The sequence below is a fragment of the Dromaius novaehollandiae genome, unplaced genomic scaffold, assembly GCF_036370855.1.
Source record: "Dromaius novaehollandiae isolate bDroNov1 unplaced genomic scaffold, bDroNov1.hap1 HAP1_SCAFFOLD_41, whole genome shotgun sequence".
NCBI classification, from domain to species: Eukaryota; Metazoa; Chordata; class Aves; order Casuariiformes; family Dromaiidae; genus Dromaius; species Dromaius novaehollandiae.
Window position 1 is genome coordinate 808,454 of NW_026991492.1, and position 20,961 is coordinate 829,414.

General features: G+C 53.9%; 1 protein-coding gene across 1 annotated transcript; it reads right to left on the reverse strand.

The window, feature by feature from the left end:
* Window positions 1–19,422: 19,422 nt before the first annotated feature.
* Window positions 19,423–20,190, reverse strand: LOC135326931 (olfactory receptor 14A16-like; the record flags this gene model as incomplete). The annotated part of the gene is made up of 1 exon (XM_064504572.1): window positions 19,423–20,190. A coding segment is annotated over one exon (768 nt), but the record flags the coding sequence as incomplete, so codon positions are not given.
* Window positions 20,191–20,961: the final 771 nt, after the last annotated feature.

Sequence of the window (20,961 nt, forward strand, 5' to 3'; positions counted from 1 at the left end):
CTTCTCCGATCCCATTTCTGGGCACATGAAGAAGGTGCGGGGGAAGAGTCAGCATGGATTTCCTGAAGGTAAATCCTTCCTGACCCACCTGATTGCCTGATGTGATGAAAGACATGCACTTGTGGAGGAGAGGAGAGTAGTGGATGTGCAGTAGACATCCAGAGGGGCAAAAAGCTGGTTGGATGACGGAGTTCCGAGGGTTTTCATGAATGGGACATGCTTTACTGGGAAGCCAGGTAAAGCTGGGATATGCAGGGGTATACCTCATATCCTGTCCTGTTTGAAAGGCTCCTCAGTGGGGCAGAACAACACGTGCCTCAGGACAGGCAGAGATCTGACCAGCGGCGGAGTGACCCCGAGAAGGCCCTGGACCTTACGAGCGATGCCATATGAGCCAGTGATGCGTGCTCACCACAAATGAGGCCAGCTGCATACAGGACTGCATTAGGAGGAGCTTGGCCACCCAGGCAAGGGCAGTGCTTATCCCCCTCGACTCAGCACTGCTGTGGCCACATCTGGAACAGTGTGTCCCAGTGTGGGATACCCAGTGCTGGAGGAACGGGGAGCAACTGGAGAGGGTCCAGAGGAGGTCTGTGAAGATGGGACTGTGGTCCTGAAGCACATGGCCTGTATGGAGAGGCTGAGGGACCTGAACTGCTTTAGTCTGCTGAAGTGGAGGCTAAGGCCAGTGCAGTCGTTGCCTGTGACTGCCTGTGGCAGGGCGGTTTCAGAGATGCTGGAGCTTTTCTTGGCAGTGGGAAGCAGCATGAGAAGGGGAAAGAGCCACAAACGGCAGGTTGACTGCGCTTCAGCTAACAAGAATGTCACCTGTAGGGTAGGGCTGTGGTACAACAGGACACCCAGGGGGACTCTGTGATCAGCCCCTGGCTTTGTGTTTCCAGGAGCAGCCAGCAAGGACAGAGCAACATCAGAAACAGTGGGGAGATCCTGCAGTGACAGCAAGGTGGGGTGTCTACAGGCTGCAGGGAAAGAGGCACAGCTTTGGGACAGCCTGTGGTGCAGATGACAGAGGTCAATGCCAAGGCTGAAAGCCTCCAAAAGAACTGAGGTCTTTGTCCCCTTTGCTATGGCTAGTGTCTCTGCCACCGAGGCCTATGAGTAGACACCAAGGCCTCGTTGTCCCCTTGTCCCCTGGGGAGTCCAGGAGGTCTCAGGTCATTGGCCTGCATTCAGCATTGCACACCCCCACCTGCACACTGACCCCAGGAAGAGCCATGGAAAACACGTGGGGGGAAGGATCTCCCTTCCCAGGGTCTCAGTTTCCATGCTTGGCCATTTTGCTTGAAAAACACATCAAGGGTTAACATGGTATCAGAGCCACCTGCACATTTCCTTTGCCTACCTGTAACCGGTGTTTACAATTTTCTGCTCTAATCAGCCCCCAGTGAGTCTTTGCTGGTAATGGCCCTCAGTGGGATCTGTTAACGCTCTACAAAAGTTTGGGATTTGCTTCTGACTTTGACTTGAACATTTTGCTCCACCTCCTCGCAAGAGCTGAGGTTCATGGACTCAGCACCAAACACACCATGGGGCTCATTACAATGAAAAAAGCCCCGATGAACCATGTCTCTCTCTATAACTTTCTTCAAGTAATGTATGGCTAATTGGTTTCAGCAGTGTAGCGGAATGATAGTGACTTCGGTTAGAGCATAGTGTAAAGGTATTTCTGCTTTTTAAGCTTTTTATGATTAATATTATTATTCAGCTTTCTGAATAGGTGACAGCAACATTCTCCAAATGATATAGATCCAGAGTGTCTCCTAAGGAAGTGTGGACATGCAGGAAAAGCAGTGTCCCAGAGGTCAGACACTGTATGGACAATCTTCCTCCCCATCTCCCCAACCCTGCCATTGCCCTCATCAGCCACCTGGGACTTGCATTGCTCTTGTTAAAGTCTAACTTTTTTCACTGAAGTCTGCAACTGAATGTTACAGCTTATCTGCCCCAGTTCCCCCCTGCTTTCCTTAGAGAATGAGCTGCAAACAGACAGAGAAGAATTTTTCTTAATTGCAAGCCAGAAAAAAAAAATGATGATGCAGGTTCCTAAAAATAATTACACTCCTCAACCTTATGCTAAGTCTAAGCTGCCTCCAATGAGGTCCACAAGGGATAGCCTGAGTAGAAATCTTTTGGATAGATAGGAAATGCTAGATAGAAACAGAATGAAGGACTTGCCCAGAGGAACTAACTACTGAAAGACAGAGCAAGCTTTAAACTCCCCAAAGCACAAATCAGCAGCGTTGTATGGGAATGAACAGAGAGTAATGGAAGGAGTTGCAATGTTACAATGTCCAGATAGTGTGCTGTAAAGGGGATGTTAGAAATTGTCAATTTAATCAGGACATGTGGAAACAAAAGAGAGAGCCATACAGCTCCTGGGGGTCCTGGACCAAGCCAGGGGCTGTGCTGCTCTTGGGCATCTTGGGCCAGGCTGTGTTTCTGTGCCGAATTCTGGAAAACACTCTACACAAGCCCCTAGAGAGGAGGGATTTTCCTGGGCCTTAACAGCAACCCAGGCAGGACTCAGGCATGTCAAGGGAAACCCAGCCCACCCACACCAAACCCACTGCTCTCAATCCTGGGGCCTTCCTGGGTCCTCGGGCCAGAAGCAGGAGGGAGCATGGGGGCATGGCCACGTCCCAGACAAGCCTCTGTCAGGCCTTCAGCTCCACGACATGTCACAGCTTCAAGCAAGCTCTCTAAAGCAACACTTCCCATGTCCTGGTGCACTGGCAAGACTTTGGGTAGACACCCAGGAGACAGGGCAGAGAAAGGGCAGAGAGCTCAGGGTGCACAGCTGGGCTCACAGCATCACAGAGGTGGTGTCACAGGCTGGATAAGCAACCCAAAGAAGTAAAGGAGTCCTTCCTTTTGCAGTGACTTGGAAAGCCCCATCTCTGACAGTATTCAAGGGGGATGGAGTCTTCCTTCTGCAAGACTTGCAGAGGTGGGAGCTGGTCACCTCACAAACTTCTGAACGAGCCCAAATGCAGGTCCTGAGGCATTGCACTGCCTTACAGACTCTGCACCGGAGCCTGGACAGCAGCACTGCAGTTTGTGGGCATGTCCTGAGATGCCCAGGGTCAGAAATGTGGGAGATCCAGGGTGCCAGGGCTGTACAGCCCCCAAGTGAGACAGTGTCCTGGAGGGAGTCCAGGGTGCCAGGGAATGTACCCAAGGGAGAAGCACTACCTTGAGGTGACACGGGAAAGCCCATGGAGCAACTCACGTCAAAGATAAGAAACAGTTTTCCCCAGGCTCAGCCAAAAAGAAAGCAGGGCAAAATTCATTGGAAATGGGAAATCCCCAAATCTGCTACCTGGGCTGGCCCACAGCTTTGGAGTCTGGCAGAGACCAGGGTCCTGGAGAAAGCCCCCTGGATGATGTGCATTAAGGGCACGTTTGCTCTTTTCTGGCATACTATCTCTATCTTAAGCACTGCAGATGGAGAAACCGTGCTGAGGGCTTTTAAAAACTTTGGTGCCTAAAGAAGGAAGGTCATGTCCTGTCCCATATGGTCCTGCACCCTACTTTGACAAAAAGAGCAAACCACAACAGAAACCAGTTTTGAGGCTCACCAAAGCATCTCAGCCTGTGGCCACACTTTGTGCTGTTTCATCTCACAGGACTTTGATCCTGTCTTTGAAAAAATGACAAACCTTAAAGCAGCCCTGAGGCCCCAGCTTCCTGCACAGGTCTGCCCAGTGCAGAGACCTAACAGTGCAGAGGTGCAGAAGTGACCTCTCCAGTGCCCCATTTTAAATATTTCACAGCCTTTGGCACCATCTGCAGACATTCCTGAAGGATTTATCAGCAAGTTCTGGAAAATAACATGGGTGAAGGGAGGTGACTGCTTTCCAGGACGTGAGGGGAAGTCTCTCTGCTCTCTCCCTGGCTGTGCCATCTCCATGGCAGTGACCTCCTGAGCCCCCTGATGACACGAGCTGAGGTCACAGTGGGATGTGCTGCATCACAGGGAGGTCTCCCCGCTGCCGCAGGGGTACCCTCACTTCCCTGCAAGGCCTGGTCACTGCTGGGCACCGCTCACGTGCTGCCTGCCACTGCCCTTTGGAGCCACTCCGGGGCAAGGAGAGGGGATGGGAGCCGTGCTGGGGCCCCTCACTGACAGGCAGAGGAGCAGGGGCACATCAGAGAGTTTTGTGTAACGAGATGGGAAGAGTATCCTTCCTCCTCGTCTGGAGAAGCGAGCCAAGGACAAGGGGACAAGCAAGATGGAGGATTGATGGTCCATGACTACCAGCCCAGACCACAGCTCCTTGTTCCCAGTGCTCCTGCGGTTCTCCAATGAAGGTAAGGGCTTTGGGAGCTCCTTCCTGAGGGTTCACAGAGAGACTGTGAACTGTAAAAAGGGCTGTGGATCCTGGGCTGTGGGGGTGGCTGCACAGGGTGGGGGCTGCCAAGAGAGCCTTGTTGTAGAGTCCTGACTGGCTGGGGCGACTATGTGGCAGCCAGGACTCCTGGGTCTTGGGGCTCAGCCCTGACCCCCAATGATCCTGTGGGGGTGGGGACAATCTATGTCTGGGTATCCCTGGGAGTGGGTCCCCCTTTGGGATTTGGCTCTGAGAGGAAAGGGGTGCTGCATCCCAGAGGCTGGGGTGGCCTGCAGTCCTGTGGGGCTCTCAAGAGCCTGCTGGAAATGCCCTTGCTGGAAATGGATCCTTCACCTTGTAATAAATCCTAGTAGTCTACTTGTGTGGGAGAACCTCTCTTCCTTCCCCATGGAGCCTCTTCTGCCTGCAGCTTGGCAGAGAATGTTTTGGCCTCAGAGGTGCCATCTTCAGATGGTCACAGCCTCTGTCATCCCACAAACTGCCATCAAACCTCTGCAGCCAGAAGAAAGCATCCTTGGGAGAGCAGCTTGGAAACAGGTGGGGGTGCCATTGCCACCCCACAAGTCCTGGCTGATCCCAAGCATTCTTCTTTGAGTCATAGTGGGCAGTGCTGGGGGGGGGGGGGGGTCCAACAGGGCCATCTACCTGACCCGTCCTCCAGGCCCTACACCACCAGCAGGCCCAGAGCTGCTCTCCCCATTACTGCCCCCCCATCACTGCCCTGTGCCCCCATAGGATCCTGAGCCCTGTGGAGCAACATGCCAGGGCCCAGCCCAGCCCCGCAGAGAGCAGCCACTGCCTGGCTGTGGCCCAGCCCTGCCGGGCGCAGCGCGAGAGCTGCTGACCCCCAGGGCTGCTGCAGGCAGGGGGCCAGGGCCCCAGGGGACAGAGGGCCCTGCCCTGCCAGATGCTGCCTGCAGGCTCCGGCACCCCAGCCATGCCCAGGGCCCCCGCACCAGCACCAGCCCTGGGGCTGCTTCCCTGCACCCGGCACGGCCCCCGGGCGCAGGGCAGCCAGAAGCCCCGCGGGGCCCCCGCGGCAGTGCCCAGCCCCTGTTGGGCAGCGGCCAGGCCCCGGGGCCCCGCACTGCCCGGGCACAGCGGCGCCTGGCTGCCCCCAGGCCCCACCATGCCCCACCACACCCCGCGCTGCTGCCCACAACATGGTGCCCCACTGTGGGGGTGGGGGGAGGGGAGGGAAAGGAAGGGAAGGGGAGGAGCTGCCCGCTGGGTCACACAGGGCTGCAGCGCTGCCATGGCATCGCCCCCAGTGCTGTCCTCCTGTTGGCCAGCAAGGGGAGGAGGGCGGGCTGGGTTGGACTGATGGCTCCATCAGCCAATGGGAGTGCAGCAGGCTGCTGGTGGCCTCCCCAGGACCCTGCCCCAGGCTTGCTTTTGGCCTGAACAGGGCGTTTCCCAGGGCTCGCAGAGAGGCTGTCCCCCCGGGTCCTGCCGGGCCCCAGCCGCTGTGGCTGCTCTGGGCCTCTTGCTGGGCCACAGCCCTGCGGCCCTGGCAGCAGCCGGGAGGGTGTTTGCAGAGCAGCTCTGTGCTGGGAGCTGCTGGGCTCCTGCAGGGCCTTGGCAGCTGCTGGGCGGCCAGTGCTGCCCTGACCGGTGCCATTAGCCCTGCTCCCAGGCCGGGCTGCAGAGCTGCTGAATCCCGGCTCTGCTGGTTTCCCCCGCTGAGATGCCCTGGCCGCAGTCCTTGCCCGTGTCTCAGAGTGTCAGGGCCCCAAGCAGGAGAGTGCTTGTTGTCCTGGGGGTGTGGAGGATTTGCTGGGTGTGTTCAGCACTGGGGCAGGAACCAGACTTGGGAGTTGCGGGAAGGCTTCTCCCTCTGCCTGGGCCATGAGGCCCTGCTGTCTCCAGCTCCATGGTCGCTGCTCCCATGCAATCCTCCTGTTAGGAGATGTTGCCCAAAATTACTTGCAGGCCTTTCTGCAATTGCTAAGTTTCACAGGCCAGGTGTAGGTGCTACCTAGGCAGGAGCTGATGTTCTCTTGGGGCAGGCAGTAACTGGTGCATTGTGGGTGTTTTGCTGCACTGTGATCATTGTGAGGCCACAAGGTGAATCAGGGAGGCCATTCAGGTCATGACTGTCTGCGAGAGCTGGGCCAGGAGATCCCCAGGGTCAAATCAGCTCTTGGTCAGTAGCTGACAGGCAGCAGGAGCCACATGGCTCAGCTTTATGCTTTGGAGCTCACTTCTGCCTGAGCAGCTGATAAGCCAGGACCTGGCGCATGGCTGGGGAAGTTATCGTGAGGTAGCTGCTGTCTCAGAGGCTTGTAGGCCAGGGACAGGCACATGGCTGTGAAGGGGACTGTGAGGTCATCTCCTTCTGAGTCCCTGATAGGCCAGCAGCAGGCCCCTGCTCCTTGTGAGGTCACTGCAGACAGAGCAGCTGGCAGGCAGCAGCTGGCCCCTGGCTGGGAACTGACTCGGAGGTCCCTCCTGTCCCAGCAGCCTCTGTGGGTGCAGCAGGCGCTTGGCTGTAAAGGTGCCTGTGAGGTGCCTTCTGGGTGAGAAGTTGATAGGCCAGCAGCAGGCTGTGAAGTGGGGAGTATGCTGGTGAGGTCAGTTGTGTGTCCGTCTGTGATAGGCCAGTAGCAAGCCGTTTGCTGGGAACTGACTTGGAGGTCTTTTCCTCCAGAGCAGCAGGGAGGCCAGCAGCAGGCCAGTGGTGAAGAGACGTTTGTGAGCTCAGCTCTGTCTCAGTGCCTGGTAGACTGTGTGGAGGCACCTTGCTGGGAGAGTCGCTGTGAGGTCACTTGTCTCTGCAGGGCTCACACTTGGCTAATGGCTTGGGTATTTTCCTGTGAGGTCACTTCTGCCTGAGTCCCTGGTAGGGCAGCAGCAGGTAGATGGGTGTGGAAGCAGATTGTGAGGTCTCCTGGGTCAGAGTACCTGGCAGGGCAGCAGCATGTTCATGGCAGGGCATGTTATTTCAAGGCAGCTTCTGCCTCTGAAGCCCATAGGCCATCAGCAGGCACCTGGTTGGGGTATGGACTTGTGAGGTCACTTCTATCTGAGCAGCTGATAGGCCAGGAGAAGGCCCATGGCTTGGATGTTGGCAGTGAGGTCACTTCTGGGTTTGGTGAGTGTGCCGGGAGGAGGGGTTGACACCTGCGGAGCTCTACAGCAATATAGAAATGCAACTGATCAATCAAGCAGAAGTAGACAATAAAATTCCACACCGTCTGATACAAATCTTATTCCACTCCATCATGGTGAATTAGTAGTGCTACATTTAAAATGTGGATGATGTTCTCTGGTAAATGTAGACATGGAGTTTGACTTTGTGCTTCTTGCTAAGTATAGGTTTACAGCCTGCTACTGGTGGATGAAGGAGTCCACCTCCAATTTTTATGCTGCTAAATGAATGAAGTGCTGGTGTGAGCAGTGAGCTCAGTAATCTGATTTCCCGTGTCTGTGTGCTGCAGAAAATTCTGTCCCACCAAAATACCAGGGGGCTTGTGAGATTTTTCTCTCAGATCTGAAGGACATCTGTCTCCTTTGATTCCTGGAGGTGAGAAGTGAGCAGTGCAGGGCTGTGCCTGGCTATTGAGAGGAAGGGCCTGTTGCAAGGCCTTGGAGGACTGGAAAGGGATGGAAGGGCTGGAGAGTTGGTCTGTGTGTGTGTTTTGGGGCCTTTGGGGGTGCCCTGGCTGCCACCATGTGCGGTGCTGTTAAGGAATAGCGAACTGAAACTGTCTAGAGGTAGCCACTTAGCACAACTTCTATAAAACTTGCTTAGCATGAGAAGCTAAATTTGCTGAAGCCTTAGGCCGCACTTAGATAAAATAATGAACTTTTCCTTAGTCCAGGAAGAAAAGGGCCTCAGAGCTGGTTCCAGCTGGGAAGATAAGGAAGTTACAAGCAGTCTTCATTCCTGCATCTCACACTCCGAAAGGGAGGATGTCAAGGCTTTGAAATAAGACCAGTGCAGGGCATCAGGACCTTGAGGGACAAAGCCTCAGCTCACTGCTGGGGCAGTGTTCATTGTAATGATTTGGAATCACCTCCTCCTCCTCCTCAGGACCTTGAGAGACAACAGTAAGACCCAACAAGAACAGAGGTACAACCGTCAGCAGAAACCACAACAGTAAAGATAAGGGAGGAAAACAGCCTGCCTAGGAACAACGATGAGAGCCAATAAAGGGCAGGAGACCCCAGACCTAAAAATTACTATTGGTCTGAACTACCACGTGAGGGGTGGGAAACTTAATTGGAAAAAGCTATAATTGCCCAGGTATTTCTTTGTTCGGGGTCCCTCTTCGGAGGCACCCACCTCGAGCTGTAATTACGGCACGCGCATCATTAAAATGTAATTATTTAATTTGCTTTGATTTGGCTCTGAACTTTTCTGCGGGAACCTGGGGTCAGGCCCTGTTATGGTGGCCGGTGAGCCTAATTTCCATTACAGTGAGGTACTTTATTTCTCTCCCTTGACTGGAAAGGGAAGTCCAGAGAACTGGATTAGACATAGGTATCTGCACTGATGGGGTCTGGCTTTGGGTGAGATCAGTCTCATCCCTGTTGTCACCTCAGACAGAGCCACATTTCATTTGCCCTGCTGGGAATGAAAAGGGAGTGTAGCTAGATGATCAGGGACTCCTTTAAGATGTCACTGTAACACAGGTATGTTGAGATTTGTGCAAATTTGGTCATCCAAAAATAGATCATTTCACTGAAGATGGTCACCGTGCTTTCCTCTGTCAGTTGAGAGAGCTCAATGCCTCAGGGTGCAACTTGCTCTGTCCAGAGTGAGGGGTGGCATGGACAGCCCTGGGGAGGGAGTTGTTTCAGGGGCACTGGATGTTGTGCGAGACACAGAATAACTCTGTCATGGTATAGTCTTGATTACAGAAGACATATTTAGAAAATGTCAATAAAAATTGAAAAAGAAAGGAATTGAGAACATGATCCAATACAAAGAAAATGTTTTGTTACACTTTTCAACTTTTACAATGCCTTGTGTTCATTTTACCCTTCTTGGTTTTATTTTCTTTTAATATGCTGGTCTTTGGGGGAGGGGGATTTTTGTGATTTGTATGATTCCTTCTTCTTCTTTTTTTTTTTTCTTTTTTCTCCTGTGCCCCTCAGAGCTGACTCCCATGAGACGCCCCACCAGCCCCCTGAAGAGGCCAAAGTCTCTGAAGTCCAGGGTCTGTACTCTGCTACTGTCCTTCCCCTCTCCCTTCAGGATCTGGGACTCCACTTTCTCATGGTAGCTGTAGGCAAGGCTGACACTATCCCATCCCTGATCAGTTCCCCCTTGTTTGTAATTTCCAGATCCAGGAAAGCATCACCCTTATTGCCCATCTGGCTTGTGCATCTCCATCTGCTCCTGTCTGTGCCCCAGGCTCCATGTATTTGTGTATATTTGGGTTGCAGAGCCTCAGCTGTGGCACAGAGCGCAGACTGGTCATGGTGAAACATGTCGCCAAGAGCCAAAGGCACCATGTGTGCAGTGGCCCCACTTCAGAGCAGAGATGTGCTGGCATGGATAGCAGGTGGCAATGTGATGGTGAAAGGAGGTTCCCACTAAGAGAGCAAACCCTGCAGTGTCCAAGGCCAGGGAGAAACAGAGCTGGGCTGTGCAGGAATGGCAGGAGAGGGGTTTGCTGCCTGAGCTGACTCTGCAGCACCTTGGGACCAGTGACAGAGGTGAACTGATCTCCAAGAAGGACAAGGTGCCTCTGAAGAAGTTCTGGGGCCTGGACAGCCTGCGATGCAGCCACCCTGAGGTCATCATTAGCACAATCCCTGTTCATATCATCTGGGAGTGAGAAGTTGTTCACAGAGAGGACAGTCAGAAGTGTTTGAGAGTGCAGAGAGTGGAGTGGAGGCCTTGACGGGATGTGCCTCCCGTCTATGCAGCATGCTTGGATGTAGATGGGATGGACTTGGCCTAAAGGCAGTGGTGAGATTCAGTCATTTGGGTACAGGTAGGAAACCGGAGAGGCCCGGGGGTGCTTTCCCAGCAACCGCTCCAAAAGGACATGGCTTTCCGGTGGGTTCCATGCCACGTTTGCTAGGGACATGTAGTTGTGGTGGACACCCCAGGCTTCACACATGGCCTTGCCTGTGTCCTCTCTTCATGTCACTGAATCAAAGGTCTGCACTGAATTACATTAGCTGTCTGCATTGTGTGGATCTGCTTGTGTCTCAGCTTCCTAGTGAGTGGAGCTCTAGTTGCAGGAGGCATCGACGATCATTTCAGATGGCCAAGGAAATTCCTCACCTGGCCCCCACCTGATGCTCTAAAAGGATGGAGGGTCTAATAGTTTCTCCATAAGAACAAGCAGGCACTGGCACATGTCTTGGACCCCCTCTGTCTCTTCGAATCTCACCAGGTGTTTGTGTGTGAGTAAAGCTTAGACAAGGATCTCGCATGCAGACACCTGTGTTGTGCGCACTTCAGCTTTGGTAAGGGTAATCCCACCTTCTGTGTTTTGTGGAGTTCACGGGAAGGATCTGAATCCCACTCCACCCCAGGGGTATCTAACATGGCCTAAGGTGCCCAGACTGACTTATCTGAATCAACACCTAAATCATAGGTAAATGAACTCCCTTAGTGCCCCTTTTCTAGGTGTCCTGCCTAGGTAAGGTATAGGAATAGAGGCTTCCAGAGTGGGATGTTTCCTCCTCTTGTAGATAACCATGCTCTGACGAGACAAATTGCAATGCTGGAATCAGTCTCCCTTCAGTGTTCAGAGAGGGAGCGTAGGTGATTATTTAGTCTACTGCAGTGAGCATTTCCCAGGAGGAGGGAGCACAAGGGACAGAGAAATTCGTGCTTGCAGCTGGGCCCCTGCTCCTGAGCGGACCCAGGCTCTTCAGACCGAAAGGGGTTATGGCAACCTGGCAGCACTGCCCAGAGACAACTCCGTCCGGGAGCAGCTCCTCTGCAAAGAGCAGCAGGGCTGTGGGCTCTGCCTGCTTTTTCTGACATAAGAAGAGAGAAGACAGAGAAGTGCAAGGCAGTGTGGAGTGGGAGGACAGAGGAGAGCTGATTGTGGGAGAAATCTTCACAGCCCTTGACACGGTAAGTCTCTGGCTGCAGGGTGATACTACTGAGGTTCCTGGAGGGATCTTCTAAACCCATTCCATCCCATGACTGAGAGGATTTTTAGCTTATCTCTCCTGGCTTGTCCATTGCAGCAGAGCAGGGGGAGGAGGTGTTTCAGAGCAGGGATTCCCTGCCACACCATTTCAGGGACAGGGCATCCTGCTCCCTTCTTCCAGGGAAGCTGCAGGTGTGAGAAGCTGGAGTGTGCACCCAGGTCTGCCCAGGGCTGTAAGTCAGAGCAGTGTCCCTGCGACCCAGAGTTCTGCATTGCCAGGGCAGTGACTGTCACCTGCGAGGGTCAGCATTTCAGCCTGCCCAGGGAACTTCTCACAACACAGTAGGGAGAAGCTCTGGCTGAGAGGATCAATCCCCATCAGGGCAGGTTCATTCTCCTATTGAGAGGGTGCTGCATGGGTCAGGGCTGCTCATAGCTCTAGCTCATGCACAGGACATTTCAGAGGGGACTTTTCAAAAAGAAGGTGAAGGCAGGGATTTCCTGAAAGAGAAGCCAATTTCCTGAGATGATGCCTTAACTTTGCTACCACCTGGCAAGGGGAAAATGGGAATGGAGCTGTCAGGCTTGGACAACAGACTGAGACTCGTTAACAGTTTCAAAGAGCAGCTAGTGTGTGTGCTAGGAACTTCTGAAGGTCCCTTCACCCATCCCTTAGTCCATAGACAGCACCAGCTTCCCCTTTGCTGCCCTCATCAGGGTTTAGCTGACCTGCTCCTTAGCACCTGCAAACATGGGGATGCCCCTGGACAGTGTCCTGCTGCTGGGAGGTTTCTGCAGGGCAGAACTGAGCTCACTGAGGGAGGTGTCGGCACTGCAGGGACTGACCATGACTTGCTCAACTCCATCCGCCCACAATGTTTCTGTTAGCAGTTCCCTCTCATTGCCTGCCCATCTCTGCTGCCTGGAGCTGTCCCTGCTGGGAGCTGTTTCTCTGTCCAAACAGCTTTTCCCAGTCAGTGCTCACAGGCCCCATCCCACCCTCTGTGTGCTCAGTTCTGCCCTCCACTGAAAAGCCATTCCGTATGACAAACAGATTTTATTTGACAGAAATTATGAGTGCCAGAGCTGTTGACCCCTGTTCCCATGTTCCCCCTACTGTACAGAAGGACTGACTCCTCTGCATGTCAATGGGCAGAGGCTTCTGCTCCTCACAGCACACTCAGGCAGCACAAACCAGAGCTCAAGCAAGGTACCTGCCCAGTGATCCTCCCCAAAAAGGAGAGAGGCAGTCCAGTGTTTTCAAAGAGAAATGCTACTTTTTTTTCCTTGGAAGATCTCTCCTAACTTGTCAATGTCTTTTCCTCCTTAGACAGTCCTGAAAGCCCAGTGGGATCAAATGTCCAACAGCAGCTCCTTCAACGAGTTCCTCCTCCTGCCATTTGCCGACACACAGGAGCTGCAGCTCTTGCACTTCTCGCTCTTCCTGGGCATCTACCTGGCTGCCCTCCTGGGCAACAGCCTCATCATCACAGCCATAGCCTGTGACCACCACCTCCACACCCCCATGTACTTCTTCCTCCTCAACCTCTCCCTCCTCGACCTGGGCACCATCTCCACCATTGTCCCCAAATCCATGGCCAATTCCCTGTGGGACACCAGGGCCATTTCCTACTCAGGATGTGCTGCCCAGGTCTTTTGCTTCTTTTTTTTATTTGTAGCAGAGTATTATCTCCTCACAGTCATGGCCTATGACCGCTACATTGCCATCTGCAGACCCCTGCACTACGGGACCCTCATGGGCAGCAGAGCTTGTGTCAAAATGGCAGCAGCCGCCTGGGGCGGTGGTTTTCTCAATGCTGTGCTGCACACTGCGAACACCTTTTCAATACCACTCTGCCAAGGCAATGCCCTGGGCCAGTTCTTCTGTGAAATCCCCCAGATCCTCAAGCTCTCCTGCTCAGACGCCTACCTCAGGGAAGTGGGGCTTATTGTGGTTAGTCTTTGTTTAGGCTTTGGGTGTTTCATTTTCATTGTGGTGTCCTACGTGCAGATCTTCACTGCTGTGCTGAGGATCCCCTCTGAGCAGGGCCGGCACAAAGCCTTTTCCATGTGCCTCCCGCACCTGGCCGTGGTCTCCCTGTTCATCAGCACTGGCACGTTTGCCTACCTGAAGCCCCCCTCCATCTCCTCCCCAGCTCTGGATCTGGTGGTGGCTGTTCTGTACTCGGTGGTGCCTCCAGCAGTGAACCCCCTCATCTACAGCATGAGGAACAAGGAGCTCAAGGAGGCACTGAGGAAACTGATTCAAGTGGTACTAGTTCATCAGCAATGAGCTGCCCATCTCTCTTCACAAGTGATTTCCAAGAGATCTCAGGGAACATTTGTGGTTTGGGCATTCTATCTGTGATAAATGTGTTTGTTCAGCAATGTCTGAATTCATCTCTCTTCTCCAGAGGCACAAACCCCATCTGTCTGACCCAGAGGCTTTCTGTAAATCTGCCTACCACTGTGTCAGAGCTGGCCTCCCTTGCAGCATCTCTGTAATAAAAGGGGATTTCATCAGCACAGTGACCGAAGGTTGGGCTTTTCTTCCAAAGCTGGAACCAAGAATGTGCTCAGGGAATTGCACCTGAAAAGGCCCTGTTGCTGTGCCTTTTGTTTTCCATAGCCTAAGGGGCACCAACTCTTCTGGGGTTATGTGTGAGGGAATGAGGGCTGGATTCAGCTGTCCCTTGTGGGTGCCCAGTGGCCCTGGAGAGGGTGAGTGCCCAAGTGGTGTCTGCTGGGGACTGTCCCACATATTAGAGGGCTGGTGAGAGATGCCCATCCTTCTGGAAGGGAACATGGAGCCACCCGGAGAGCACAGGGGATCTCCAGGGACAGCACGTGCCTGCGATGGGCAGTGAGTGGAGACTCCCAAAACAAAGTGGAGTCACCCAAACGTGAAGGGCCAAACCGAGGAATGCACCACATCAGGGCTCTGCAGTCTCAGGAGAGGCAGTGGGGGCTCATCCGGCACAGGGAAGGCAGCCTCAGGAGAAGTTCATGTCACCTACAGTGAAAACCCATGGCTGGATCTAATGACACACCTGACCCCATCCTGAGCCATTTGAGATGCCCTGTGATTGCTCTGAGCATCCTCCACAGCCACAGACACCTGGGGAGGGTTTGTCAGGTGCAGTGATGCTGGGCCAGCCGGGTCTACCCTGACCAGCACGACCAGTGTGGAGTCACCCCGGGGCCCCACAGCTGCTCACTCTGCAGAGCAGCACCGCCAGCCCGGGGAGCACAGCAGAGGGGTGCAGGAACGGCCGGCGAGGCCAGCACAGACACACTGATCTGAGGAGAGGCTCTCTGGAGAACAGGGACGTCTCTCGAGAAGAGCAAAGGAACAATTGTAGGCTTGCAGGGAGGAATAAATGAAAACCTGCTTGTATGTGTGTCAGCTCAGGGCAGGCTGCTCTGTCCCTGGACACGTTTACTAACCAAATCAGTTCATTGTATCATATTTCATCGTTCCTTCCCTTTCCAAGTGTTTTCCAGTTTCCAACAGATGTTGAGTAACCTTGGTGTTTTGTCTGAGAAAGCTGTCGAGTTGATGGAAGGTTACTCCAAGTGGTACTGATTTATTAGATGGATCCAAAAAAAGCCATCATTTGTTCAGTCATGTGAGAAGTTAACCAGTAACTTGTGTGGTGATTTGGTCAAAAACATAGGTCACATTACAATGGCTTTTGTTGCCTTCCATGTCTGTAGTACCCATCTCACTCTGTTGTCATGACCAGGTGCAGCTTCCCATCCCGTGTGTGATTACATATAGCTACATTTAGACCAACTTTAGATCTTAGGGTCAGTGTAATGTTATGGCTATCAGTCCTTGACCTCGTGCTATTACAGATGGTATTTCTCTTGTAACTATAGTTTTAAAGATGGGTTGTGACTGATCTTCAATAACCAGGTTGTCCCATGGGCAACGTGAAAAGAGAGAACCTGTTAGAGACACGTTTCAGGTGTTTTTTTCCAGGTATCAGTGTTCCCACGGTTAGCAGGTAACACCACACTTCCCTGCAAGAGTAGACAACTAGGTCTTGGACATAATCCAAGCTTCACTTATGGCTAACTCACTCCCTTCGGTGTCTACAGCATCCCATCCTCCTTTTCCATGGTAAAAGAGCACTGTCACCCATATTGATCCCTGAGTTGGATGTTTAACCACAGCCTCATCTCCAGGACTTTGATAGGGTTTTCTTTCTGTTTTAACAGGAATTCATGCAGCTGCTGACACAAACCCCTTATCTATGGGACTTCCTGTGGGAGTTTGTTGCTTATTTAGCTGACTTACTACTTCCCACAAATGAGATCCCCACTTAGAAGTAGTCTATGAGAGAAGAGTCACTGTTGCTTCTGTCGTCCACTCCATCCTTCTACTACCTTGTTGCTGTGCCGGGGTTTTCCATGGGCTAAGGAGGATGTGCTCATAGGGTGATGTGTTAGGGAATGTGGGCTGGATTCAGCCCTCCCCTGTGGGGGCCCAGTGACCCTGAGGGCGGTGAGTGGTCAAGAGGTCTCTGCTGGGGACTGTCTCAAATATTACAGGGCTGGTGAGAGATGCCCATGCTGCTGAAAGGGGATATGGAGCCACCCAGGGAGCACAGGAAATCTCCAGGGCCAGCGTGTGCCTGGAGCGGGCAGTGAGTGCTGTGCTGGGGAGAGGGGCTGCCAGAGGGGCTGCAGGCAGCCAGGGTTAAGGATCTCTGGTCACGAGAGCAGTGGAGACATGGAGTGCCTGGCCTCCATTTCCTTGTGCCATTGCTGGTCCCCAGGTGTGGGGCTGATGGGGAGGCTGACACCCCTCCCTGTCCCCCCAGCAGCTGCTGTGCCCTGCAGAGGGGCTGGGGCTGTGGGGTGAGTGCCCAGAGCTCTGCACCCCCCTGCCACAGGCACTGCTGTGGGGCCACCCCAGCCTGGGCTGCTCTGCTGGGTGGGCTGGGGAGAGGGCAGGGGAGGTGGGGAGAGCTGGGGAGGGTCTGGGCTGTGCTGGAAAGGGCCTGGAAGAGGCAAAATGCCAGAAGGCAGCTCCCATGCATGAATGGTGCCCAGAGCATGGGGAGGAGCAGGGAAATTTGAGCAAGGACCCCTGCCCTTGGCTGCATGGCTGGGGCACTGGACAGGAGTGGAGCTCCGGGATTTTCATGGGCTTCCAGTGCAGCCGTGACTGTGGTGAAGGCAAGCGGGCAGAGCCAGGCACATGCAACTGCAAAGGCTAGGGGTGGGAAAGGCAGTGTGGGGCTGGTGAAGGCCCTCCCTCTGCTCCCCATGGGGAAGAGAGTCCCCAGGCGATGCTGGACTCCACCTTGGCTGAGGGGAGGGGAGCACAGGGCAGGGTGGAAGAGGCAGACGGACCCTCTCCCGATGCATGAGGGAGTTTTCCAAAGCCGGGGCTGAGCCGGGCACCTTTGGATCTTCCCCCCGACACTCTCCCAGCTGGGCTCATTCTGCCCTGCTCTAGTAGCTCTCATCCCCCTGCCAGACATGCCAGAGCAGAGGTTGAGGAACAAGAATTCATGGAGTCACAAAGGAGTTTCAGTGGGAAGGGACCTTTGGAGGTCTCCAGCCCAACTTCCCGCACCAAGCAGGGCTGGTTGGAGCCCTACAGTCTTGTCTGGTGATCGCTGGACTGTGCCTGACACCGGTTACCATCCCCAAACCTGCTCTGCTGTTTTTTTTGCTGGCACTGGGAAATGGCATCTCCCGTCGGTGGGGCTCTGCCTTGCCTGCCTTGCCAGCAACCCTCGGCTCCTGCCTCTGCTTCCCATATGGAGCACCTTTAAATTGGCTGTCAGGCAAGGGTTGCTGCTGTGGGCATACGCGGTCACCTTCTGTACCTACAGCCTTCTCTGGGATCTGCTCAATCCCAGCTTCCCTTGCCAGGGCTTCCCTGACTGTAGTCTGGAGGCAGGTGCAAGGTAAAGATGAGGAGTCAGGTCAGCGGGATGGGCACAGGGTCAGGTCAGGATCCAAGAGCTGCAGGGCCAGGCACAGGCCTGTCCACGGCATAACTCAGGCAAGGCCCAAGGACAAGGGCAGCATCTCCCTGGCAAGGGGGACGAGGCCTTGCAATGAGGCAGGACATTCTCTGCCTCCCCTGCTCTTGTGCCCAGCAGATCTCCCTCCCTGTCTGCCTGCAACCTCTCCAGCAACTCCTGCTGCCCCAGGGACACAGCAGCCTGCTTTGGGCTGGTGACCAGAGAAACCTGTTTCTCCTTCTTATTTTCTATCTCTGAATGCTGCCCTGCTCTTCTCCTGGGGCATCCCTGCTCCCCAGAGAGCCTTTCCCAAGTCAGTGTGTCTGTGCTGGCCTGGCCATTCCTGCACCCCTGCCCTGTGCTCCCCGCAGGGCCCCAGGCTGGTGGTGCTGCTCTGCAGAGTGAGTGAGCTGTGGGGCCACGGGGTGACTCCTGACTCAGCTCTGGCCATGCTGGTCAGGGCAGGAATCAGACCCAGCTGGACAGGGATCACCACCACTGATACTGCTGGCACCTGTCTGTGCTCATGGAAGGTGCTCAGAGTGACCCCAGGGCACCTGCAATGGCAGGAGATGTGTTTGGGTGGGCACTAGCTCCAGGCTGTGGTGTTTCACTGAGGCTGCAGGAATCACTCTCCAGTGCCCCTTCCCTGGGCCTCCTGGCTCCCCACTGCCTCTGTGGGGATTGCAGAGCCCTTGTTTCCCCCTACATACCTGGATTTAGTGCTTTACCTTCTGGTTACTCCACTGTGGACCATCCCTCACTTTGTGAGGCTCCACTCACTGCCCACCCCCAGGCACACACTGTCCCTGGAGACCCCGTGAGCTCTCCTGTGGGCTCAGATTGCCCTCCAGAAGGATGGGCATCTCTCATCAGCACTGTCACCTGTGGGACAGCCTGGCACAGGCGATTCAGAGACCATTCCCCATCTCCACTGGCACTGGTCACCGAGAAATGAATCCAACCCTCGGTCCCTAACAGATCACATTGGGACTCTGAGCTCATTCCCCAGAGTCCATGGAGTTTGCAAGCAGAACAGCAGACCCTGCAGTGGTGCAATCCCTTGAACATATTTTTGACTCCATCTTCTGAAGAAAGGCCAGACGTCAGGCACGTCACACAGGAGAACCCCCTTTACTATGGAAATGTTATTCTGGAAACCAGGTCTGCATAAGGGTGCCCAGGGCCTGGTCCTGCCTGAGCTCACAGAAATGCACAAGGAAGCACCATGTTACAGGAGCGCTTAGGCCATGTAAACACACGAGAGCACAGCAGGACAGTGTGGAAATTAGGAGAACAGCCTTGAAAAGAGAAAGTCCTGCTGCTGTTGGTGGACGAGTCTGCAGGAAAGCTGCAGCCCCCACTCCAAAGCTACAGCAAGGATATGGCTGCTGTGGCAGTAGGGATGTAGGGAGTAGTAGGGATGGTCCTGAGGAGCAGAGGGTCTGTCCCCACAAGCTGCATCCAGACTCTCCTCCCTTCTGCTCCCACTCCACTGTGAATGTTGGAGCACTGAAGAGGGAAAGGACCAGCCCATGGTGACAGCTGTCTGCCACCCTCGCAGGAGAAGGGTGTGAGATCACACCCTGAGTGTGGCTAGGAGATCTGGGCTCTCCTAATGGACATTGGACTTCTGGTCTCACCCTGCCAGTGCTCATCTGAGCCTGGCTCTGGGCCTCTGAGCATCCTTGGTGTCAGTTCTGAAAGAGACACTGCAAAGGGAAACCCATTGCACTGGGGGCATCCGAGGGAGCTCAGACTAGTGGGCTCTGAGGTTCCCCCACCTCTGCTGATGAAGGGGGAAGCCTGGCTTCCTGTTTCAACATGGTCTCTGGGTCAGATTCAAAGGAGAGATTCCAGAGCAGACATGACATGAACTGGATATTTTTCTTTGTTTTTTACTGTAGATGTAAAAGAGAAAAGTAAGAAAGAAATAAATGCACAACACACACCCTTGATGCCGGATATCCTGGTGAGTGAATGAATGAGGGACAGCTACTGGTGCTGACCTTGTACCCGCTGGATCAATTTCTTCACTGCCTCCTTGAGCTCCTTGTTCCTCATGCTGTAGATGAGGGGGTTCACTGCTGGAGGCACCACCACGTACAGGACAGCCACCACCAGATCCAGAGCTGGGGAGGAGATGGAGGGGGGCTTCAGGCAGGCAAACGTGCCAGTGCTGACAAACAGGGAGACCACGGCCAGGTGTGGGAGGCACATGGAAAAGGCTTTGTGCCGGCCCTGCTCAGAGGGGATCCTCAGCACAGCAGTGAAGATCTGCACGTAGGACACCACAATGAAAATGAAACACCCAAAGCCTAAACAGCCACTAACCACCAGAAGCCCAGTTTCCCTGAGGTAGGAGTCTGAGCAGGAGAGCTTGAGGATCTGGGGGATTTCACAGAAGAACTGCTCCACCACATTGCCTTGGCAGAGTGGTATGGAAAAGGTGTTAGCAGTATGTAGGAGAGCATTGATAAAACCACTGGCCCAGGCAGCTGCTGCCATTTTGACACAAGCTCTGCTGCCCATGAGTGTCCTGTAGTGCAGGGGTCTGCAGATGGCAACAAAGCGGTCATAGGCCATGACTGTAAGGAGAGAAAACTCAGCTGAACATAAGAAAAAGAAGAAAAAGACCTGGGCAGCACATCCCGAGTAGGAAATGGCCCTGGTATTCCACAGGGAATTGGCCATGGATTTGGGGACAGTGGTGGAGATGGAGCCAAGGTCAAGGAGGGAGAGGTTGAGAAGGAAGAAGTACATGGGGGTGTGGAGATGGTGGTCGCAGGCTATGGCTGTGATGATGAGGCCGTTGCCCAGGAGGGCAGCCAGGTAGATGCCCAGGAAGAGCGAGAAGTGCAAGAGCTGCAGCTCCTGTGTGTCTGCAAATGCCCAGAGGAGGAACTCGTTGAAGGAGCTGCCGTTGGTCATTTGGTCCCACTGGGCTTTCGGGACTGTCCAGGGAGGAAACGACATTGACAAGTTAGGAGAGATCTTCCAAGGAAAAAGAAAGTAACATTTCTCTTTGAAAACACCACATTACTTCTCTCTTTTCTGGGGAGGATCTCTGGGCAGGCACCTTGCTTGAGGTCTGGGTTGTGCTGGCTGAGTGTGCTATGAGGAGCAGAAGCCTCTGCCCATGGGCTCCAGAGCACTCAGTCCTTCTGCACAGTAGTGGGAACATGGGAACAGGGGTCAACAGCTCTGACACTCACAGTTTCTGTCAAACAAAATCTATTCATCATGTGGAATGGCTTTTCAGTGTCTTCACTACCTGCTCTAAGGAATGAGAGTTGAGGAACAGAGTTTTAGGGAAGTTTTAATAATGTTTATTTTCTCTGAGATGTCCCTGTCCCCTCTGGGGAGTGTTCCTGAAAGGCAGAAATTCTCAGCATTTCTACTGTGAGTCTTGAAAAACAAAAAGATTCACTGCCACTTGGTACAGAGTGAGGACAGCTTGTCTGTCTATCAGCCTTGCTCCCAGCTGTCCTGTGCTCACACTGCTTTGAGCTGGAGGACCATCACTCTCATACA